Genomic DNA, 19470 nt, shown 5'->3' on the forward strand with positions numbered 1-19470 from the left:
GGAGATAAGATAAATGAGTTGTTTGTGCAATGTTGCCTCATTAAAAACCTTTCTAGGTAAAACTCACCCTTATGAGAAACCCTAGAAAAGAAAAAAAAAAGTGTGCAGTATAGCTCTTAATAAGTTTTCCGTCATTGTTCAAAGGTCCCAAGTCACACTTGTCACAGTCACAGATGACAGATACAAAATGGAGATAACACATTAACTACTAGGTACCAGCAACCCTAGATGTACTAGCCCAGATGAACCAGCCCTAGCCCCAGATGAACCAGCAGTACCAGCTGCACCGCCGCGTGCTCGAGCAGCGTGCGGATCTCGTGATGGGCCCGACAGTCTTCGGGTGTCGTGGGCTCTAGGAGCCCTTGGAGCAAGGCCACCATGGCAGCTATATTCTGGCTTGCTCGGGCGAAGTGTAAGAGGCCTTTGTCATCCTCAATGATCCTCCAGTTTACGTCGCGGGCGATGGCACGTGCACGGCCACCGTCCCCATGGCGTTCGATCTCGCGCTCGAGCTCCACACGCTCTTGCTCCTGCTGGAGTCACGCGTCCTCGATCTCCTTGTGTCGTGCCCTCAGCTGCTCCACTCGCAGGTGAGGTGGTGCCCCTACATCTCCCTCAACCTCATCGTCGGGGTCATCCGTAGGAGTAGCCCTCCCTCGTGGACGCTTTCGACGTGTCCCTCGGGGTTGTCTGCCATGAAGCATTCTCACGAGGGATGATGGCTTCCCCTATTGGAGTCAGAGTAAGAGATCCTCTTTGAATCTCCCATGAGAAGGTCGTGGAAAGATTCCACGGCGTAGTCCGTCATACCCAATAATTCGTTATCCATGGGGGATGGGTGCATGCGCTGTGCCGCGAGGTGACCAATGGTCCTTGCGACGTTGTGCGGACTGAACAGGAACGCTGTCGGGGCGCTCCGGGTGAGGTATTCCGAGAAGAGCGGTTCCCCTCCAGCAAGCTACGTCATGACGTTGGCGAACAAGAAGGTGATGCAGCGTAGGTCCTCCTAGGACGATCGAGGTCCTAGGAAGGCGTCGAGCTGGCGCTCCAGCCTCCCGTAATCAAAGCCGAGGAGCTGGTCGCTCTTGAGAGCACATGCCTATGGGGTGTGCAGTTGTAGCTCTTCGACGGAGGTCGGTGGAGTGAAGAAGTTGAACGAGGGTGGGAGCCTGCGCCAGCTCTCCCTCTGTGGTGATAAAAAAATCTAGGCTCTCGAAGCGCACGTGCGCGCTCGGGACCCAGCTGACGCCGTGGCTAGCCATTCGTGGCCTGTTGTGAACGACGAGACGCGCAAAAGGCCCCTACCTGGCGCGCCAACTGTCGGTGTTTTGAACCGCCGACTAGTAAATTTGTGTTTGCGCGTCTGGCCCGGATGGTGTGCTCCGAGGACATAAGGGTTTATACTGGTTTAGGTGAAATGTCCCTATGTTCAGTTTGAGGCTGCTCGTGTTACCGGCACTTGGTTTTAGTAGGGATTACAAACGGGCGAGAGAGGGAGAAAGTCACAAGTGTCTGATGGAAGGATCGAATAGAGTTGAGTCTAGTTGAACTCCCTGAACCGCTCAGTGTTGAGCTGTGCCCTTCGTGGGGCGTCCTGCTTCTCTTTTTATAGTTGAAGGGGAAAGCGCAGGTTACACGAGAGAAAGAGAGAGAGAGAGAAAAGCGAGGAGGAAAAAGGTCTCTGGGGTTGCGGCGCCCTTCATCTCCTTTACATGGGTCCCGCCGATCCTGTAGATGATGACGGGGATAGCTCCACGTTGCGACCCTGTTCATCACTGGCGCTATACGTGGGCGTCGTCAGCCGGTCGTGGCGCTCCATTCCGTCCCGGCGGGCGTCATGGTTAGCAGATACCCCCGTTGGAAGTCGTACGGGATTAGGTAGCGTAGCGCCGGCACGGCCGACACTGTTGGTGACGTGAGTCCTTAGGTATGGCCTGTCGTGGCCGCGGGTCACGTCAAGACGCGCCTACTCCCTTTCTGGTGTCAGAAATTTGACCCTGGGTTCGTACTCTTAGACCCGTAGTGGTTGGAGGCGGTACGGACCCCCGTCGGGCGAGGCGGAATCCCTCTTCGAGGTGTCTGGCGAGGCGAAGTCCGCGTCCGAGGGGTCAGGCGAGACGAAGCCCGCACCCTCGGGGTCAAACGTGATAGAGCCGCGCCCGAGGGGTCTAGCGAGACGAAGTCCGCGCCCGAGGGGTCGGACGAGACGGAGCTCTCACCCTCAAGGTCAGACGTGACGGAGCCCGCGCCCGAGGGGTCTGGCGAGACGGAGTCCGCGCCCGAGGGGTCAGGCATGACGGAGCTCGCCCCCTCGGGGTCGGGCAAGACCAAAATACGCTCTTGACCATTCGAGCGAGTCAGTGTTCGCGTCCATCAACTTTCTTCTTTCAGGTATCCCTAATACTGTTACCCGACACTTGGTCTGCCTTTTTTTGGACTTAGTCAACCTTAAACTGTTGAAGTACTTGAAAGAGCAAGATTTTGCTTTTTTTTTACCGAGGCAGTATTTGCCAAATGTTGTGGTGCTTGAGGCAGTATTTGCCAAAATCTTGTGGTGCTTGCACAACGCAAAGTCCAATTTCAAACGTCACCTTTGCTGTCGGTAGCAAAAAGGCCAAAAGGCAAGGAAAAGCCTGCAAGTGCACAGACGCAGGAGAGGAGAGCTGGAGACGAAAGGCAGCAACGCGCCAACGGCTCCCAAACGGCTAAAATAATTACTGTACAATTTACTGTATCGGCGGACTGGTCAACAGTCACCCATGGCGATAAATAAATAGAACAAAATCCATCCAAACCCCGCGTCCCCGCCGTGCTCGCTTCCACTGGCTTCGATTCCTTTGGCTCTCTCTGTCGTCGGTCGTCCTCTCCTCGCCCCCGCCCCCGCCCCCACCAAAACCCCTCGGACGGAACCCAAGAAAGAAGAGAGGCATCATCTTTACTCGCCGCACGAGCCCCCATGAACGGCGAGGCCGAGGCGCAAGGACTCGCCCTCCCCGGCGGCGGCGGCCTGGAGGGCAGGGCGGAGGTCGACACCTCGGCGCCCTTCAAGTCGGTGCGCGAGGCCGTCGATCACTTCGGCGGCAGCGCCGCCTGGAGCTCCCACCTCATCAAGCGTATGTTCGCGCCCCCAAACCCAAAGGTAGCCAATCTGTGTTCCTCGCACGGCGCCGCCGCCGCAAATGTCTCTTGCGTATGGCGTGTATCGTGCTTTTTGTTGGTTGGTTCACCACTCGCGATTGTGTCATCTGTGGTTCCTAGATTTATTGGGTGGGAAATGCGGCAGGTAGATAAAATTTCGCGCTGATATGTTCTTTCTCCTACTACCTTCTGCTGCAGAAGCAGGAGGGGGCCGAAGAACTGGCCGATCTGGAGGAGCAGACCGCGCAGCTAGAGAAGGAGCTCAGCGTCAAAGAAAGGGAGACGCTTGATGTGCTCAAAGAGTTGGAGTCCACCAAGAAGGTAGTTGCAGACTTAAAGCTAAAGATACAGAATGAGGATGCCGGTGCATTCTGCATCCCTGAAGAGTGGGTTCAGGGTCAAGCCGAGGCGCCCACTGGTACTGAAGAGCCCGCAGAAGTGCAGCCTGAGAATGCTGAAACTGATGCGGTTATGGGCGCGCTACATGTGCAGCTGCAGCAATCCCCTAGTTCTTCAGTGCTGCCCATTGGCACCGGAGAACCTGCAGAAGTGCAGCCTGAGAATGCTGAAACTGGTGCGGTTATGGGCACGCTACATGTGCAGCTTCAGCAATCCACTGGTTCTTCAGTGCTGAAGGGCCTTGAGCAGGCGAAAGCCAACCTAAACAGGACCACGAGTGATCGTGCGGCTATCAGAGCGTCTGTTGAGTCGCTGCGGAACGACATTGCCAAAGAGAGAGTCTTGGCGGAGAGAAGCCGAGAGAAGGTTTGTGCCAATACGACGTTGATTGATTCTCTGGAGGATGAGCTGGACCGGACTGCACAGAAGCTGCAGACGCTGCGGGGTCTGCAGAGGAGACGTGATGATCCATCAGACATCTTCGCTGAGATCAAGAAGATGACATCTGAGCTAGAGCAGCTCAGGAGTGCGGCGAGTGCGTCGAAATCTGAAGCTGCTATGCTGTCTGCTGAAATTGAGCAGATGAGAGCTAGCATTGGCACTGCTGAGGTGAGGTGTCGTGCAGCCAAGAAAATAGAAGAGGCAGCAAGAGCAGCAGAAGCTCTTGCCCTCGCTGAAATCAAGATCCTACTAAGCAATGAAGCTTCAGCTGAGGACCTTCAGGGCACGGAAGGCGTGAGCCTTTCATTGGAAGAGTACTCTGAGCTTGCTGCCAAAGCTCAGGAGGCTGATGAATGCTCAAGAAAGAAAATCGAAGCTGCAATGGTGCAGGTCGATGAAGCCAACCAGACAGAATCTGACTCTGTCAGAAAGCTGGAAGAAGCTCAACTGCAAGTTGAAGAATGTAAGAAGGCACTACAGGAGGCCAAGAAGACGGTGGATGCTACTAACCAGGGGAAGATCGCAGTAGAAGAGGCTCTTCGCAGATGTCGATCCACAACTGGACACAGGAGGCGTTCAGTCCATGACCCTCCCAAGTTCAAACATCCAGCTCCGCGTTCCAGAGATTCTCAGAATATGGATATCGTTGACACTTCAAAGGGTCCCTTGAAACCAACATTGTCGATAGGGCAGATATTGAGCATGAAGCTAATGGGACCAGATGGGTATGACAAAACCGTTCGGGACGATGCAAGTGAACCTTCTAATATGTCGCTTGGACAGATTCTGAACCGCAGGCGTGCAGTTGTGTATAGCAGTGATGCAACTGCTCACAAGAAATTCTCAGGGAAGAGGAAGAAGTTTGCCTTTACAGGGCTGTCAGTTTTCTTGGCGAAACAAGCCAAGAGCAAGAAGAAAAAGGGATCACATTAGAACTACTGAAGTCAACTTGGGCTGGGAAAAGAAAACTGTTGTAGTCTACCTTGCTAGCTGTTAATTTGACTTAGTTCTTGTTCTTGTAATTTACTAGCATGTATCGTTTATAGATGCCTAGATCATTGATTCTTCCGTAGCAGGTTAGTAACTGATATTTCTGTTTAGTAGTAGTTATCAGGTTTGCTCTGTGAACTTGAAACGTATCAATATGACTAGTAGTTGATATCAAGTATATGAGGTATGTATTCACTACAATTCAGATGTTCTTCTCTGCTATCTGATTCCACAAGCATTCACTGGTATCTCTGCTTTGTGCACTTGGTCTTTTCGACCATGGTTTTCTTTGTTTCTAACATCTCTTGATGAAACACGTGCAAAGCACGTTGTTGAAAAAAGAAAAGCTTTCCCATTTCAGTTGTGCAGTCCCCTTAGTTTGGTGTTCCAGGATGGGTGGATATGGTTCTCTTGGTTGGGATAATATGGATAGGATGAAGCCATGAATGGACATGGAATGGTCCAATACAACCAATGAATATGGCGTTCTTTGTTTTCTGGTCTCAAGTTGGACAATCAGTTTGGAACTGAGTCACGCTTTGGAGAGGTGAGCAAAATAAAATGCAGCTGAGAAGAAAGTCATCAGCAAGCAGACTAGCTAGCGCATTGCCTACAAAATCACTTGCTTATACAGAACGGTGGACGCCTGCTAACGGAGAAGGGGAAGAAGTCCTTTCAGATTTTTGGCAGTCATTTTCGCTAGTCTCTGTAGCAGGACGAGCTTCAGGTGGGTCAATTTTGGGTTTTGGTCGTGTTGGTTCGCGGCGTTACCTGAGAGCATTCGCTCACAAATAACAACAGAAAATTGAGGTGAACCAAAGGTCGATATGTCCGAGTGGTTAAGGAGACAGACTTGAAATCTGTTGGGCTACGCCCGCGCAGGTTCGAACCCTGCTGTCGACGCGTTACTTTTTGTCTTTTGTGTATTTTTTTAAAAAAATTATGTACTACTCTTGGTGAGCATTGGGCTGGCCCTTTTTCATCTTGGGCCTCATTCATCGAACGATTCTCGTGTTATGCGTAGCCCATGACTCATTGGCTGCAAAGTTTTGAAGCTCCGTTGTGTGCTGTCGCTCTCGCTCCCGGCCGGCGCTGTCGCTCTCGCTCCCGGCCGGCAACCGGCAGTGAGTGCACACAAGGTTCAGGTTCGTCTCAAGTCTCAATTCTCAAAGTCTCAACTGCCGCGGGAGCCGGGAAGGGAGTACTAGTATAGGCCCCGTGCGGCGGCGGGCGACCGGCAACAAGTCCGAGTGGCACTGGGTCTCGCCCGCCGCTCGCCGTCGCGGTCAGGTCACACTGCTACACAAACGAATATGCGCAGCGTTGCACTTTTGCACTCCGTGGCGGGCACCTATTTTTGCCCGCTGCGGTAAATCCCACGATTTACCGCGGCGGGCATTTTTTATTTACCGCAGCGGTCACTTTTGCCCGCAGCGGTAAATCGATTTACCGTGGCGGGCATCTTAATATGCCCGTCACGGTAAATACCCTATTTACCGTGGCGGACATCGTAAGGTGTCCGCCACGGTAAATCGATTTACCGTGGCGGACATATTAAGATGTCCGCCGCGGTAAATACCCTATTTACCGTGGCGGACATCGTAAGGTGTCCGCCACGGTAAATCAATTTACCGTGGCGGACAACGTTGAAAGCCCGCCACGGAAAAGCCCTACACGTATATATAGGTACACTTAGGCGCAGTCGGCCTCTCTTCCTCCCCACTCTCTTCCTCCCCATGCGCTCCAGGTCAGGCCGCCCCGACGGCGGCGGTGGAGGCCCCGACGGCGCCCCTTCCTCTCCCTCCTTCGGCCGTCGGTGGAGGCCCCAACGGCGCCCCTTCCTCTCCCTCCTCCGGCCGGCGTGGAGGCCCCGACGCCGGCATGGAGGCCCCGGTGGCAGCGGCGGATCCGGCGCAAGGTGTGGAGCCCTCTTTCTTCTCTCTCAGATCAATGGTGGATCTTGTCCCTCTCACACTCGCACCCTTGCAGATCCCCGACGACGGTGGCGAGCAGCGGGTGACGGGTGCTCCTCCGCGCACGGTGGCGAGCAGCGGCGTGGCGGATCCACGGCGGGGCGTCGTCTCCCTCCCACCCAATCGACGGCGGCGCAGATCCGGTGGGCGTGGCGCCCACCCCGGCCCTTCCTCTCCCTCCGGCGGTGCGGCGGGTTGGAGCTGCGGCAGATCCAATCGACGGCGGCGGCGGGATCTAGGTTCAGTGCGGCCCGGATCCAAGCCCGTTTGGGCTTTTTTTCTTTTTTTTGTTTTTCCTAAACGATTTGCCGCGGCGGGCGTTCTTATGTGGCCGCCGCGGTAAATCGAGTAACCGCGGCGGGCGTTCTTATGTGGCCGCCGCGGTAAATCGAATAACCGCGGCGGGCAAAGCTGTCCGCCGCGGGAAGCCACGATTTACCGTGGCCTTTCGACGCCGGCGGACCGGTTTGCCCGCCGCGGAAAACGCAAAACGCCCGACACGGATAAATATTCTGTAGTAGTGTCACCACCAGAACCTGGGTCGTGCAGTGGATGCGAACCAATGCTAATGGGCCGCCAGCCATGAGTTGAAGTTGGAAGTTGGTCCTGGCAGGCGGCTCATCAGTTTCCGCGGCATACGGTGGAGTCTATCCACCAGCCGACTGCCGAGAAATTCTGGTGTGAGCACAAGTCCGATGGTCTGGTGGACGATGATGACGCTGGAGGAACGAAGAAACTTCCCCCCCTTCCCTGGACCCTGGTGATGTACTGTACTAGTACTAGTGGTTCCCTGGACCCAACTGTATGCATGCTTCCCGCACATGCACGAGAGACTGTGTACGTGCATGTCTCCGCCGCGTGCCTGTCATCTGTGTGCGTGCTACGTGCATGTTTGACGCCAAGCGAAAGACGTACGTACGTACGGCGTCACTCTTCTCGACCGATCTCGTCGCGCAGCACGCACATACCGCCCGCCGCGGCGGCCACATCTCTCTTCTCGATCCATCGATCGAGAGTCGAGGATATATATATATATAGGCTCCGTTCGTTTCGTTTAAGAAACAAGCCGAAACACCGTTCCGGCTGATTTGTTGCAAAAGAAAAATACTGTTTCGACTGAAAAAAAAAACAAGCTGAAAAGTACGGATTATAAGATAAACGAACAAACATAGCCATAATGTTACATATACAAACATCTTCATAATATGGACGTGTAAAATATATATATATATATATATATATATATATATATATATATATATATATATATATATATATATATATACACACACACGTCCACGAAGATGTTTGTATGTGTATTAGTAGCCTATATAATACTTAGTAGTACGTACTGTATGTATAGAGAATTAATATACTAGCGACAAACTGTCATATATCATCATCGTCGGTGTGTGTGTCGCTAATATGCGTCTCCAACTCCAACTTTAGTTGCTGTTTTGAGTAATAAACAAGTACACAAGTAGTATCTCGATCAGGTGGTGTCCATATTAGCCTTACTTTGCGACGGTGGGACGTGGCCGCCACACGCGACGCGGTGCACCGGCCAGAGAGACTGCAAGTTAAGTCGCTAACACACGTACTGTGTGCACAGATCTTGCCTAGTATCCTACTATAGCTAATAATGCCGGCCGGTACCGTAGCACATTAGCACATGACACCCATGGATGGGTCCAGCATGCATGACCGTGACGTCCAAAGGCCGGCCTCCAGCTCGCGCCTCGAGCTACCTATGTATGGTGACGAACTGACGAACGACATGCTTGACATACAGTGTATGCGAATCTATATTATTACTGTCATTATTGGTATTATTTGTGTATCTATGAATTGAACGAACGCGATTGTAGGTGTTTACCCTTGACTATTCGATCACCTTTGCTGCGTCTTCCCTTGCTGTCCATGTCAGGTGATATGGCACCAGCTGATTCCATCGGTCTCCGTCGAATTGTGGTCGAGGTTAATTGGTGGAAAACTGGGTGCGTGGCTTTTAATAAAAGTCGGAATATCTAGAGAGGGATAGGAGCTCAATTGACATCAGCGGAAATTAATAACCAGGAAACATCGGTGAAAATGATGCATGTAGACTATAGATTGAACCGGTTAATTATTAGGGGTTGTTTGGTGCCGTTTCTTTAGCTCTGACTTCTTGCACACGAGCATTGTCAAGCACCGTAGATCACTATAGCATGGAGGAAAAAACTGCTCTAGCTCTGGTAAAACAAAAAAAAAATTGAGAAGGGAAAAAAGGCGCTGAAGCTACGCTTATAATTTGATGAATTACTCGTCCAAATTTGTAAATCTTGTTCTTTTCTGGTATAAATATCCATGTCATTTCTGGAGGGATGGAGTGATCCACAAACTTTTCAATGATGGAGGAATCCGAGTCTGAAACGTTCATAGGATGATCCACAAGCCAACAGCATATGCCCTTATATATGCTCCTTTGCGAAATGGGAGCAGCAGCCAGCCTCACACACAGTCCATTGGGTGGAGACTACTAGCGGCTAGCGTTTGCTGCGTGTAGCTTAAGCAACATTTTTTTCTTTTTTTTAGAATCAATGCAAGAGCGAACGGTCAAAATATATATAAATGGCTTCGATATATGTCTTTGGCGGGGTTATACGTTATGTAACAGCACTGCACGGCGCGACGAGCGCCGGAGCGCGCGATCGAGGGGCGGCCGGAACAGTCGAATCGAGCAGGCGCCTCTCTGCAGCTTGCCGGCCGGGATGATACCTGTTCAATTCTCGCGGCAACAACTGTTTTGTGTTAACTCTTGTCATGTCGCCCAATCGCAGGAGACGACAAAAAGGTGTCCCGCACGCTTGCCAAGCTGCCGCCTGTCGACGGCGCCTGCACGGCCGGTGCACGCACGCGCACCGGGAGGAAACGACGTCAGAGCCCCCGAGTTGTCGTCTTTGCACGGCAACAGCCGTCACCGTCACGGTCGCCGCGCCTCTTCGTTAATTTCCACAGCAGATGGCGATACTCAACTCAAACTTCACTTTGCGGTGTATCCAAAATAAAGCCAAAGGGAATGGAATTTGCTGACCTGACGAAGATCTGTTTGCACGGAGCGCAAGAGCGCACGCGTAAACGCGGCAAACGCAGATACCACGTGCGGCCCGCGTGCCCCCGCCGCGGGTTCCCGCGCGACGCGGATATCACACACACGCTCTCTGTGGTGATGCCAATGCCATGCTACCGTACCGTACCGCACCGTACGGCCCGTACCACCCTGCATATCTGGCAACTAGCTAGCGACATGAAGGTGCCAACACGCACTTTTTTCTTTCTTGCTTGCTTGCTTTTTTAAAATAATAAATAGAGAAAAACTTGTGCTCCTCCTCTAGATATACTACTGCTCCTAGATAATTTCTACGATCCTACCTCCACTGCGCTCTGCTCCCTTCTTGGCTGATCGGTAAGACTTATTGGTTTCAGCCAGCCTGTTCGCTTGTTGATTTCAGCCAGTCCAAACCAGCCAGCCAACAGTGTTTTTTTCTCACAATAAACCAGCACCAGTCAGCCCAAACCAGTTCAGAAACCCACCAGCGAACTACTATCTTGGAGAAATTTCCTCAAAAATGGAAACTTGGAGAAAAGATGTGCCACTATGCTACGTTTTCGAGATGGAAAGTGTATCTCATCATTATAATAATAATTCGATCGACCTGGAGCTTTTGTTTAGATGTTTTATTTCGGCACTTGTTCTGGCCAGTCATGCAGTTGGAGAACAGCTGCTGCTACCTAGCACCAGTTGTACTATTTGTTGCTCTTATTATTAGTATAGTAGTTTATTTTCCTTTAAGCAACTCTTTCCAAATACGGGCCTCCATGTCGCACGTGTACACTCACTCCTAAAAATACACGCACATGTAAACTCTATCCATTTGATCACCTCGAAAGAGTGATCTGAGAGGTCTCTAAATACCATTAAATTTTAGAATAAATATTAATAATATTTTTTTAGTAAACTAACATAAACTTAAGAAAGTTTGACCCAGTCCGAACTCAAAATTGCTGGTGCACCCTACACATGTGATTCTAAGTTCTTTCTTATTTGTAATCAATATATGCCTAAAAAAACGGGGCTTTAGAATAAGAATGAAATATCGTACCGGCACAATTTGCACGCGATGCGGAACAAAAACTCTATTTCAGAGTACATTTGACACGTCCCACCAAGATGGCCACACTCAGCTTATACATTTGACACATCTCGGTGAGTGTGGTCTCCGTACAGCACGTGGCAAGCAAACGGTGTTCCAGTACTCTAGTTATTTATAAACAGATTAATTAACAACTCTCCAAAGAAGACTCCGTGTGTTGTTTTCCAGCCTACCGTTGTTTAATGGCTTCACTTATTGGTCTACGAAGGTTGCTGCATACGTACTTTAGAAATGGTGCAAGTGTTGATGTTTAGAAATGAAGAAATCCAAACATATTTTCAACACTTCCCAATTCTAACTTCTAAGGAAGCTCATGCTTGGGTCGCGTTTTACTTGCTCCGTTCCTTGTATCTTGCCGTTTTACGAGGCTTGTTCCACTCTCATCTCAGTGGAGTATACTAATGATGACAAGTACACGAGACAAACGACTATAGGTCTGTTTGATCATCACTAAACTAAACTTTAATCATCTGAAATTTTAGTTCTAGATCATTCAAACGTATGAATTAAAACATCGATTTAAATTTTAGTCTAGCCTAACTAATTGTTAGGCATACTCTGTAGTGTATGTATCCAGACAATATGGTACTAAATTTTCGTCATCCGCTCCCTCCATTTCGAATAAAATACATCAACTTCTGCTATGGCTTCGTTCGTTTCGCTGAAAAAACAAGCTGAAATATTGTTCGGGTTGTTTTGTTGTGAGAGAAAAACACTGTTCCGGTTAAAAAATAAACTAAAAAGACAGATTATAAAAGAAGCGAACATGACCTATGCATCTAGACAAATGGCCAGAAGGTGATTTATTTTGGTACAGGGAGAAAAAAAATTTACCTTGATTTTCACTGGACTTACAACTACTCCATGCATCACATAAAAGGAGTTAACACTTACAACTACTCCGCCTTGCGATTTACACAACTCACCAAATTTAATTTGGTGATTGCTTTGCACTTTTAAAGTTTGAACGCAACAAGTGCCAGTTCGACTCACATCTCACACGTACCAGTAATAATCATGCCATACGGCATTTGGAAATTCCGGTGGGAAAATGCATGAATATATATAGAGTATATACTCATATATATACGTACGGATATACAAAAAAAGGAGGAATAATTACGATCACCGGCATTTGAAAGCACGAACTTTCGCTGCTCGTGCACCCACCCAACCGACCCCAGCTGTCATTGAGTCGAAACTGCCGGGCCCACTCGTCAAGCTCCCAAGTGAGAGTCCGAGTACTCCCACGCAGCAGCGCGTCTCCTCTGCGTCCCGCACTCGAAGCCGGCCACCGCGTGATACATAAATACGGGCACGACGGCGACGGCAAAGAGCAAACCCCCCAACTCAAACTGCTCCAGCCAGCCGCAGCAAGAAGCCACCCAGCACGACCGCGATCACCGGCCAGTGAGACGGTACGGTACAGGAAAAATTCCCCCGTCACGCCCGGCCATTACGACGGCGCCGGCCGAGCAGACGCCGCCGCCACGATGCCGCCCGCCACCGGCGCCGTCGCATCCGCGGCCGCTGACTCTCCCCACGCCGCCGGGACCGTGCTCCTCGGAAGGTACGAGCTCGGCGGCCTCCTGGGTCGCGGCGCGTCCGCCAAGGTGTACCTGGCGCGGGACTTGCTCACGGGCCGGTCTGTGGCCATCAAGTCGTTCCCCAACCCGCGCGCCGCCGCCAGCGCCACCGGTGATCGGCCCGTGGCCATCGAGCGGGAGGCAGGCATCCTCCGTCTCCTGCGGCACCGCCACGTGGTGCGGCTCCACGAGATCCTGGCGACGCGCAAGAAGGTTCACTTCGTGCTGGACCTCGCCGGCGGCGGCGAGCTGTTCTCGCTCGTGGACGCGTCGGGCCGCATGACGGAGGACCTGGCGCGGCACTACTTCCGGCAGCTGGTGTCCGCCGTGCGGTACTGCCACGCGCGCGGCGTGTACCACCGCGACATCAAGCCCGAGAACCTCCTGCTCGACGAGGCCGGCGCGCTGATGGTGGCCGACTTCGGGCTCGGCGCTGTGGCCACCGCCAGCGCCGGCGCCGCCGCCGACGGTAGTCTCCTCCGGCACACGATGTGCGGCACCCCGGCGTACGTGGCCCCCGAGATCCTGTCGCGGAAAGGGTACGAGCCGGCGAAGGTGGACATCTGGTCCTGCGGCGTGGTGCTGTTCGTGCTGGCGGCGGGTTACCTCCCCTTCAACGACGCGAGCCTGGTGAACATGTACCGCAAGATCTACGCGGGCAGGTTCCGGTGCCCCGCGTGGTTCTCGCCGGCGCTGCGCGACCTGCTGCGGCGCGTGCTGGACCCGGACCCGTCGGCGCGCATCGACGCGGACGGCATCGTGGCGCACCCGTGGTTCCGCCACGGCGCCAGCGACGAGGAGCTGGGCCGCCTGATGCACGGCGGTGGTGAGCAGGAGGAGGCATGGTTTGGGCCGGCGGAGTTCAAGGCGGACGAGGAGGACAGGGAGCCGACCGCGTTCGACATCCTCAGCTTCTCCCCGGGCTCCGATCTGTCGGCGCTGTTCGTGGGCGGCGGCAAGGAGCGGGTGTTCGTGGCCGAGCCTGCCGCGGCGGTGCTGGCCCGCGTGGAGGCGGCCGGGCGGAAGGGCGGGTACCGCGTGCGGAAGGACGGGAAGAGGGCCGGCGGTGGACCCGTGTACGTGGAGGACGAGGAGGGCGGCGGCGGCGGCGTGGTGGCCAAAGTGAGCGTGTTTAGGCTCGCGGACGCCGTGTCCGTGGTTGAGGTGGTGAAGGGCGACGGCGCCGACGCCGCGCTGTTCTGGACCGAGCTGCTGGAGCCGGCCGTGAAGCCCCCGGCGGTGAGCTGAGCTGTGAGTGAAGCCGTGCGTTCCCGCCGCCGCGTTCTGCGATGTGATTCTTTTGTTTGTTCTTTTGATGCGTTTGTTTGGTGCCTGCTGTGGCACTCTGCTCCGCGCCTCCGCCTCGGCGAAATCATCACCTGTAAAATACGACTCCATGCTAGTATGCATCAAAGCAAGGAAGAAGAAGATTCCTTGCGATGTTGGCAACACAAGTCTGGACGACTGCTGTGTGCTAACTCCGTAGACGGGAAATCGTGAAGATTGACCTCCATCTCATCTCCTCCATGGTGCCAGAGTCAGCGGGCAGATACGCAAGAGCTCTGCGTTTATCATTGTAATTAAGAGGAATGAGTTTACGTTACATGTGAAACCAAACTAACTTAGTGCCTATTTAGTTTCTAAAATTTTACAAAATTTTTCAAGATTTTCTGTCACATCAAATCTTTCAACGCATGCATGAAACATTAAATATAAATAAAAAATAAAACTAATTACATAGTTTAGACGAAATTCACGATATGAATCTTTTAAGTCTAATTAGACTATGATCGGATACTAATTACCGAATAACCACGAAAGTGGTACAGTAACATTTTCAAAAAAAAAATTCACCAACTACACGAGGCCTTGCTAGTAGTAGAATTGAAAAAGCACAAGTTGCAAGGGAGTAACAAGAAGAAACAGAGCAGCAGCAGCTACTCGTCGGTGGGTCAGTTGGAAAGCACATGGCTCCGGCACCGGATAAGAAAGGTTGCTGGGAGTGAAGACAGCGGACAACCGCGGATGGAACGAAACGAACGCCCGCAGCCAGCCTACCATCTGCAGGTCTGGTGTGTTTGTGCCGTTGGATCACTAGGATCGTAGATATAGTTGGTAGAGTGATTTTTTACGGGATAAAGAACATAGTTCATTCTAATACATGTATAACAAGAGAGATAGAAAGGGAATGAAGAAGGTGTTGATCCTGACACTGCAGAGGGGGTGGGTTCAGTGGACGCCTTCACGTTCGTTGATGTAGTCTACGCATGGGCAGCGACGGTCAGTGAAGATGGCGATGAAGACGTCGATGTCGATGGAGCGGGCGGCGCGGCTGGTGTCTTTCCGTCACTGGTTGCGCCCCTATCTGATCGGATTAGGGTTTTGGTGTTGGTGGAGAGCTCGGCTCAGGTCAACCTCATGATTAGAGTCGTCGGCCCCCACTTCTTTTTATAGCGCAGTGTGACATGAGCTCTCCAGCCATGGTAGGCTGAACGCCCCCAATCAAGGCGCGAAATCAAAGGTCCAACTAGGCCGTTGGGTCCAGTTAGAATTAGAAATCAATCTAATAATCTCTCCCTTGATCTATTTCCATCTTTTACTTTCATATCATTTACTTTTGTTCATTCTATTAAAGATTAGCGCATAGAGCATGTTTCATCGTCACGGTTCATTGTCGATAGATTTAACAGCTACAATATACCACTCTGTTCTGAAATAGATACTTATTTTTTGGCTTTCTTTTATCCAGAAATTATAGGCTTTCCCTTAAACCCATGCCGGCTATATATTCTCTAAATACGTTGGGTGGTAAGCCTTTTGTAAGTGGATCCGCGAGCATCTTTTCGGTACTTATATGCTCAAGACTTATGACTTGATCCCAGACTTTATCTTTCACAACATAATACTTTATGTCAATGTGTTTGGCAGCAGCACTTGACTTATTATTGTGAGCATACTGTACTACCGGATTATTATCGCAGTATAACTTAAGTGGTCTATAGATATCGTCAACCACCTTTAAACCAGGTATGAACTTCTTTAGCCAGTTCATCTGCCCCGTTGTCTCATAACACGCTACAAACTCGGCATACATTATGGATGATGTAGTGATGGTTTACTTTGAGCTTTTCCATGAAATAGCTCCCCCTGCGAGAGTGAATACATATCCAGACGTGGATTTTCTATCATCTTCCACATAATCAGAATCTGAATATCTCACTATATGGAGTGAATCCGATCTCCTATACGTCATCATGAGGCCTTTCGTTACTTGCAAATAACGCAATACTTTCTTTACTAATTTCCAGTGTTGTGTTCCAGGATTGCTCTGGAATTTGCTAAGTAACCCGGTAACAAATGCTAAGTCAGGACGCGTGTATACTTAAGCATATTGCAAGCTTCTGATAGCTGAAGCATATGAAACCGCTTTTATTTGATCGATCTCAAATTGGTTCCTAGGGCATTGAAAATCCATATATCTGTCGCCCTTGACAATAGGAGCAGGTGAGGGACTATATTTGTGCATACTGAATTTCTTTAAGATCTTTTCTATGTATGTCTTTTGTGACAGTCATAATACCCCTTTACTTCTATCTCTGTGAATCTCGATCCCTAGAATGAACGAAGCTTCACCAAGATCTTTCATATCAAATTTTGAGGACAAAAACTTCTTTATCTTCAGTAGTAGATTGACATCACTACTAGCAAGTAAGATATCATCCACATACAGGACAAGGAAGATAAACTTCCCATTCTTAAACTTTGTATAGACACAATTGTCCTCTACATTCTCTTTAAACCCAAAATTTCTTATTGTCTGATCAAACTTCAAGTACCACTGTCTTGAAGTTTGTTTTAATCCATAAATAGATTTCTTTAGGCGGCATCCCATTCGTTTTTTTCCTTCTATGACAAAACCTTTCGGTTGTGCCATGTAAACATTTTTCTCAAAGTCCCCATTGAGAAATACCGTCTTTACATCCATCTGATGTAATTCTAAATCATAATGTGCCACTAATACCATTATGATTCTGAAGAAATCCTTACATGAGAGTGGAGAAAAGATCTCATTGTAATCAATCCCTTCTCTTTGCGTAAAGTCTTTTGCTACAAGTCATGCTTTATATCTCTCTATATTCCGTTGAGAGTCAAGTTTTATTTTATAGACCCATTTACAGTCTACTATTTTGGCTCCTTTAGGATTATCTCTAAATCTCAAACTTTATTGGCATTCATAGATTTTATTTCATCTTCCATGGCCTCAAGCCACTTTGATGAATGATCACTTCTCATGACTTCTTCAAATGAGGTGAGATCATCCTCCATTTGAAATTCCTCAGTGTTGTACACTTCATAATCAGCAGGAATAGCTGATTTTCTAACTCTTTGAGACTTTCTAGGGGCCTCCACATTTGACACATCTTCTGTTTGAGGCTGTTGTTGCTCCCCTCATTTGTGACAATAGGTTCTACAGGATCCTGAAGAATAGGTTCCTCATCATCATTCATTGTTGCCACAGGTGGAATAACAACAGGTGCTGGCACCATATTATCTTGCACTGTCGGTGCAGCGACAGCAAGTAGTGAGAAAAATAGCTCATGAGTCATCGGAGTGGGCGCATACACCCGCTTCTCTTCAAGGTTAATTTCTCGAGCTACCATGCCCCCCTCATCATTTCATCTTCCAGGAAGACTGCGTGTCTCGTTTCCACAAACTTTATATGTGTTGTCTGGACAGTAGAAACGAAAACCTTTTGATTTTTCTAGGTAACCAATGAAATGGCAACTCACTATTTTGATATCTAGCTTCCCAATGTTTGGGTTAAATACTTTAGCCTCAGCATGACTCCCCCATACATGTAAGTGGTTTAGTGAGGGTACTCTTTCTGTCCACAACTCATACGGTGTTTTTGACATCGACTTACTTGGTACTCTATTAAGAATATGAATAGCGGTTTTTAACGTCTCCATCCATAGACTCATCGGTAAGGTGGAGTAACTTATCATACTGCGTACCATATCCATCAGGGTATGATTGCGCCTTTCGGCTACTCTATTCTGCTGAGGTTCGCCCGATGTAGAATACTGGGTTACTATGCTATTCTCCTGTAAGAACCTTACAAAGGTTCATAAACTTGGCCATATGGGGTATGCCGACCGTAGTACCCCCCGGTTAGACCTGACTATCTTAATCCTTAAATTGTGTTGGTTTTCAACTTCTGCCTTAAATATCTTAAATTTATCCAATGTTTCTGTTCTTTCTTTGATTAGACAAATATAGCCATAACGGGAGTAATTATCTGTGAATGTTATGAATGAATCATAACCATCCACACTCTTTATAGAAAATGAACCACAGATGTCTATGTGAATAATCTATAGAATTCCTGCGTTTCGTTTGACATCTTTCTTAATTTTCTTTACATACTTTCCTTTAATGCATTCTCTGCATTGTTCTAAATATGAGAGCTCTAATGGAGGAAGAATATCACTCTTAACTAGTCTTTCTATTCTTCCCCTCGAAATATGGCCTAAACGATAGTGCCATAATTTCGACAATGCATCGTGAGCTCTCTTTTGTTTTCTGTTTACATCCGCAGACGAGGATACATTTACATTGTCCCACGCAACGTTCCCATCATCGCATATAACATTTACATCAGTGGCAGATTCAGAAATGGGTTAGGAGGGGGGCTAAATTATTGTAGACTAGAAACTTTACTAACATACACCTTTTAGAAGGCAAGAAATTTTTGCTAAAATTCAATTGCAGAGCTGTTAGGAGGCGTTGAGGCTATGTTTCGGCACTGTTGAGTGGGGCTAAAGGCTATTTACTTGGGCTCCTTTTGCACTGGATAGCAGTGCTGTTACTAGAGATTTTGGGCTACGCCCCGGGCTACAGCCCTAGCAGCCTAGGCCCTAAATCCGTCCCTGATTTACATCATCACATAGAGATAACAAATAAAGCTCATATTGTAAGATAGCAAGACCAACCCATGCATTATTAAATGTTATCTTACATTTGCCATCTTTAAAATGGCAATCATATCCATCATTGTTCAAACATAAAACACTAATCAAGTTCCTCTGTAATGAGAGAACATAAAGAACATCTCTAAGTATAAGTTTGAAACCATTAGCAAGCTCTAGAGAAAGATCGCCAACGGCTTCAACTTCTGCTCAGACTCCATTTGCAACTTTAACGTGTCTTTCACTTCTTTGCGTAGTCCTCATCGAACGGAATCCCTGTAAAGAATTAGCAACATAAATAGTTGCACCTGAGTCAATTCACCAAGTAGATTTTGAATACTGTACATACAGGGATTTATTTATGAACGTAATAATGTTCTCAGTTTTCTTTGCCATGATCATCTTTAAGTAATCAGGACAATCTTTCTTATAATGTCCCATCTTTTTGCAATAGAGACATTGATCTTTCTCTACTGTGAATTTATTTTGCTGAGGCTGATGCAGCATAGGACCCTTTCCCTTTGACTTTGAGGAGAAGTTAGCATTAGTATTCTTTTTCTTGTTATCTTTCAGATAATTGATAGAGCCACCATTGGCAGCTTTCATTCTCTCCTCCTCTTGCACACACATAGCCATGAGCCTCTCCATGTCTCATTTCTCGGGCTGTATGTTGTAGTTGACAACAAAAGTGTCAAACTCTTTTGGCAATGAAGCAAAAATCAGATGGATAAGGAACTCTTTCTTGAGAGCCAGATCCATTGGTTTTAGCTTAGATGCCAAA

At 49.2% G+C, this 19470-nt stretch overlaps 2 protein-coding genes and 1 non-coding gene across 3 annotated transcripts; all 3 read left to right on the top strand.

Moving 5' to 3' along the window:
- Nucleotides 1–2910: 2910 nt before the first annotated feature.
- LOC136547471 (WEB family protein At2g38370-like) lies at nt 2911–5146 on the top strand. Its single transcript, XM_066539416.1, has 2 exons — nt 2911–3139; nt 3337–5146. Exons 1-2 carry the CDS (start codon nt 2957–2959, stop codon nt 4909–4911), a joined length of 1758 nt encoding a protein of 585 aa, XP_066395513.1. The 5' UTR covers nt 2911–2956; the 3' UTR covers nt 4912–5146.
- A 643-nt stretch (nt 5147–5789) lies between these two features.
- On the top strand, nt 5790–5871 carry TRNAS-UGA (transfer RNA serine (anticodon UGA)). The gene has a single exon. It is a non-coding gene; the product is annotated as a tRNA-Ser (tRNA).
- A 6617-nt stretch (nt 5872–12488) lies between these two features.
- LOC136547472 (CBL-interacting protein kinase 29-like) lies at nt 12489–14325 on the top strand. Its single transcript, XM_066539417.1, has one exon. It carries the CDS (start codon nt 12628–12630, stop codon nt 13966–13968), a length of 1341 nt encoding a protein of 446 aa, XP_066395514.1. The 5' UTR covers nt 12489–12627; the 3' UTR covers nt 13969–14325.
- Nucleotides 14326–19470: the final 5145 nt, after the last annotated feature.

This window comes from Miscanthus floridulus, chromosome 3, assembly GCF_019320115.1.
Source record: "Miscanthus floridulus cultivar M001 chromosome 3, ASM1932011v1, whole genome shotgun sequence".
In the NCBI taxonomy this organism is placed as follows: Eukaryota; Viridiplantae; Streptophyta; class Magnoliopsida; order Poales; family Poaceae; genus Miscanthus; species Miscanthus floridulus.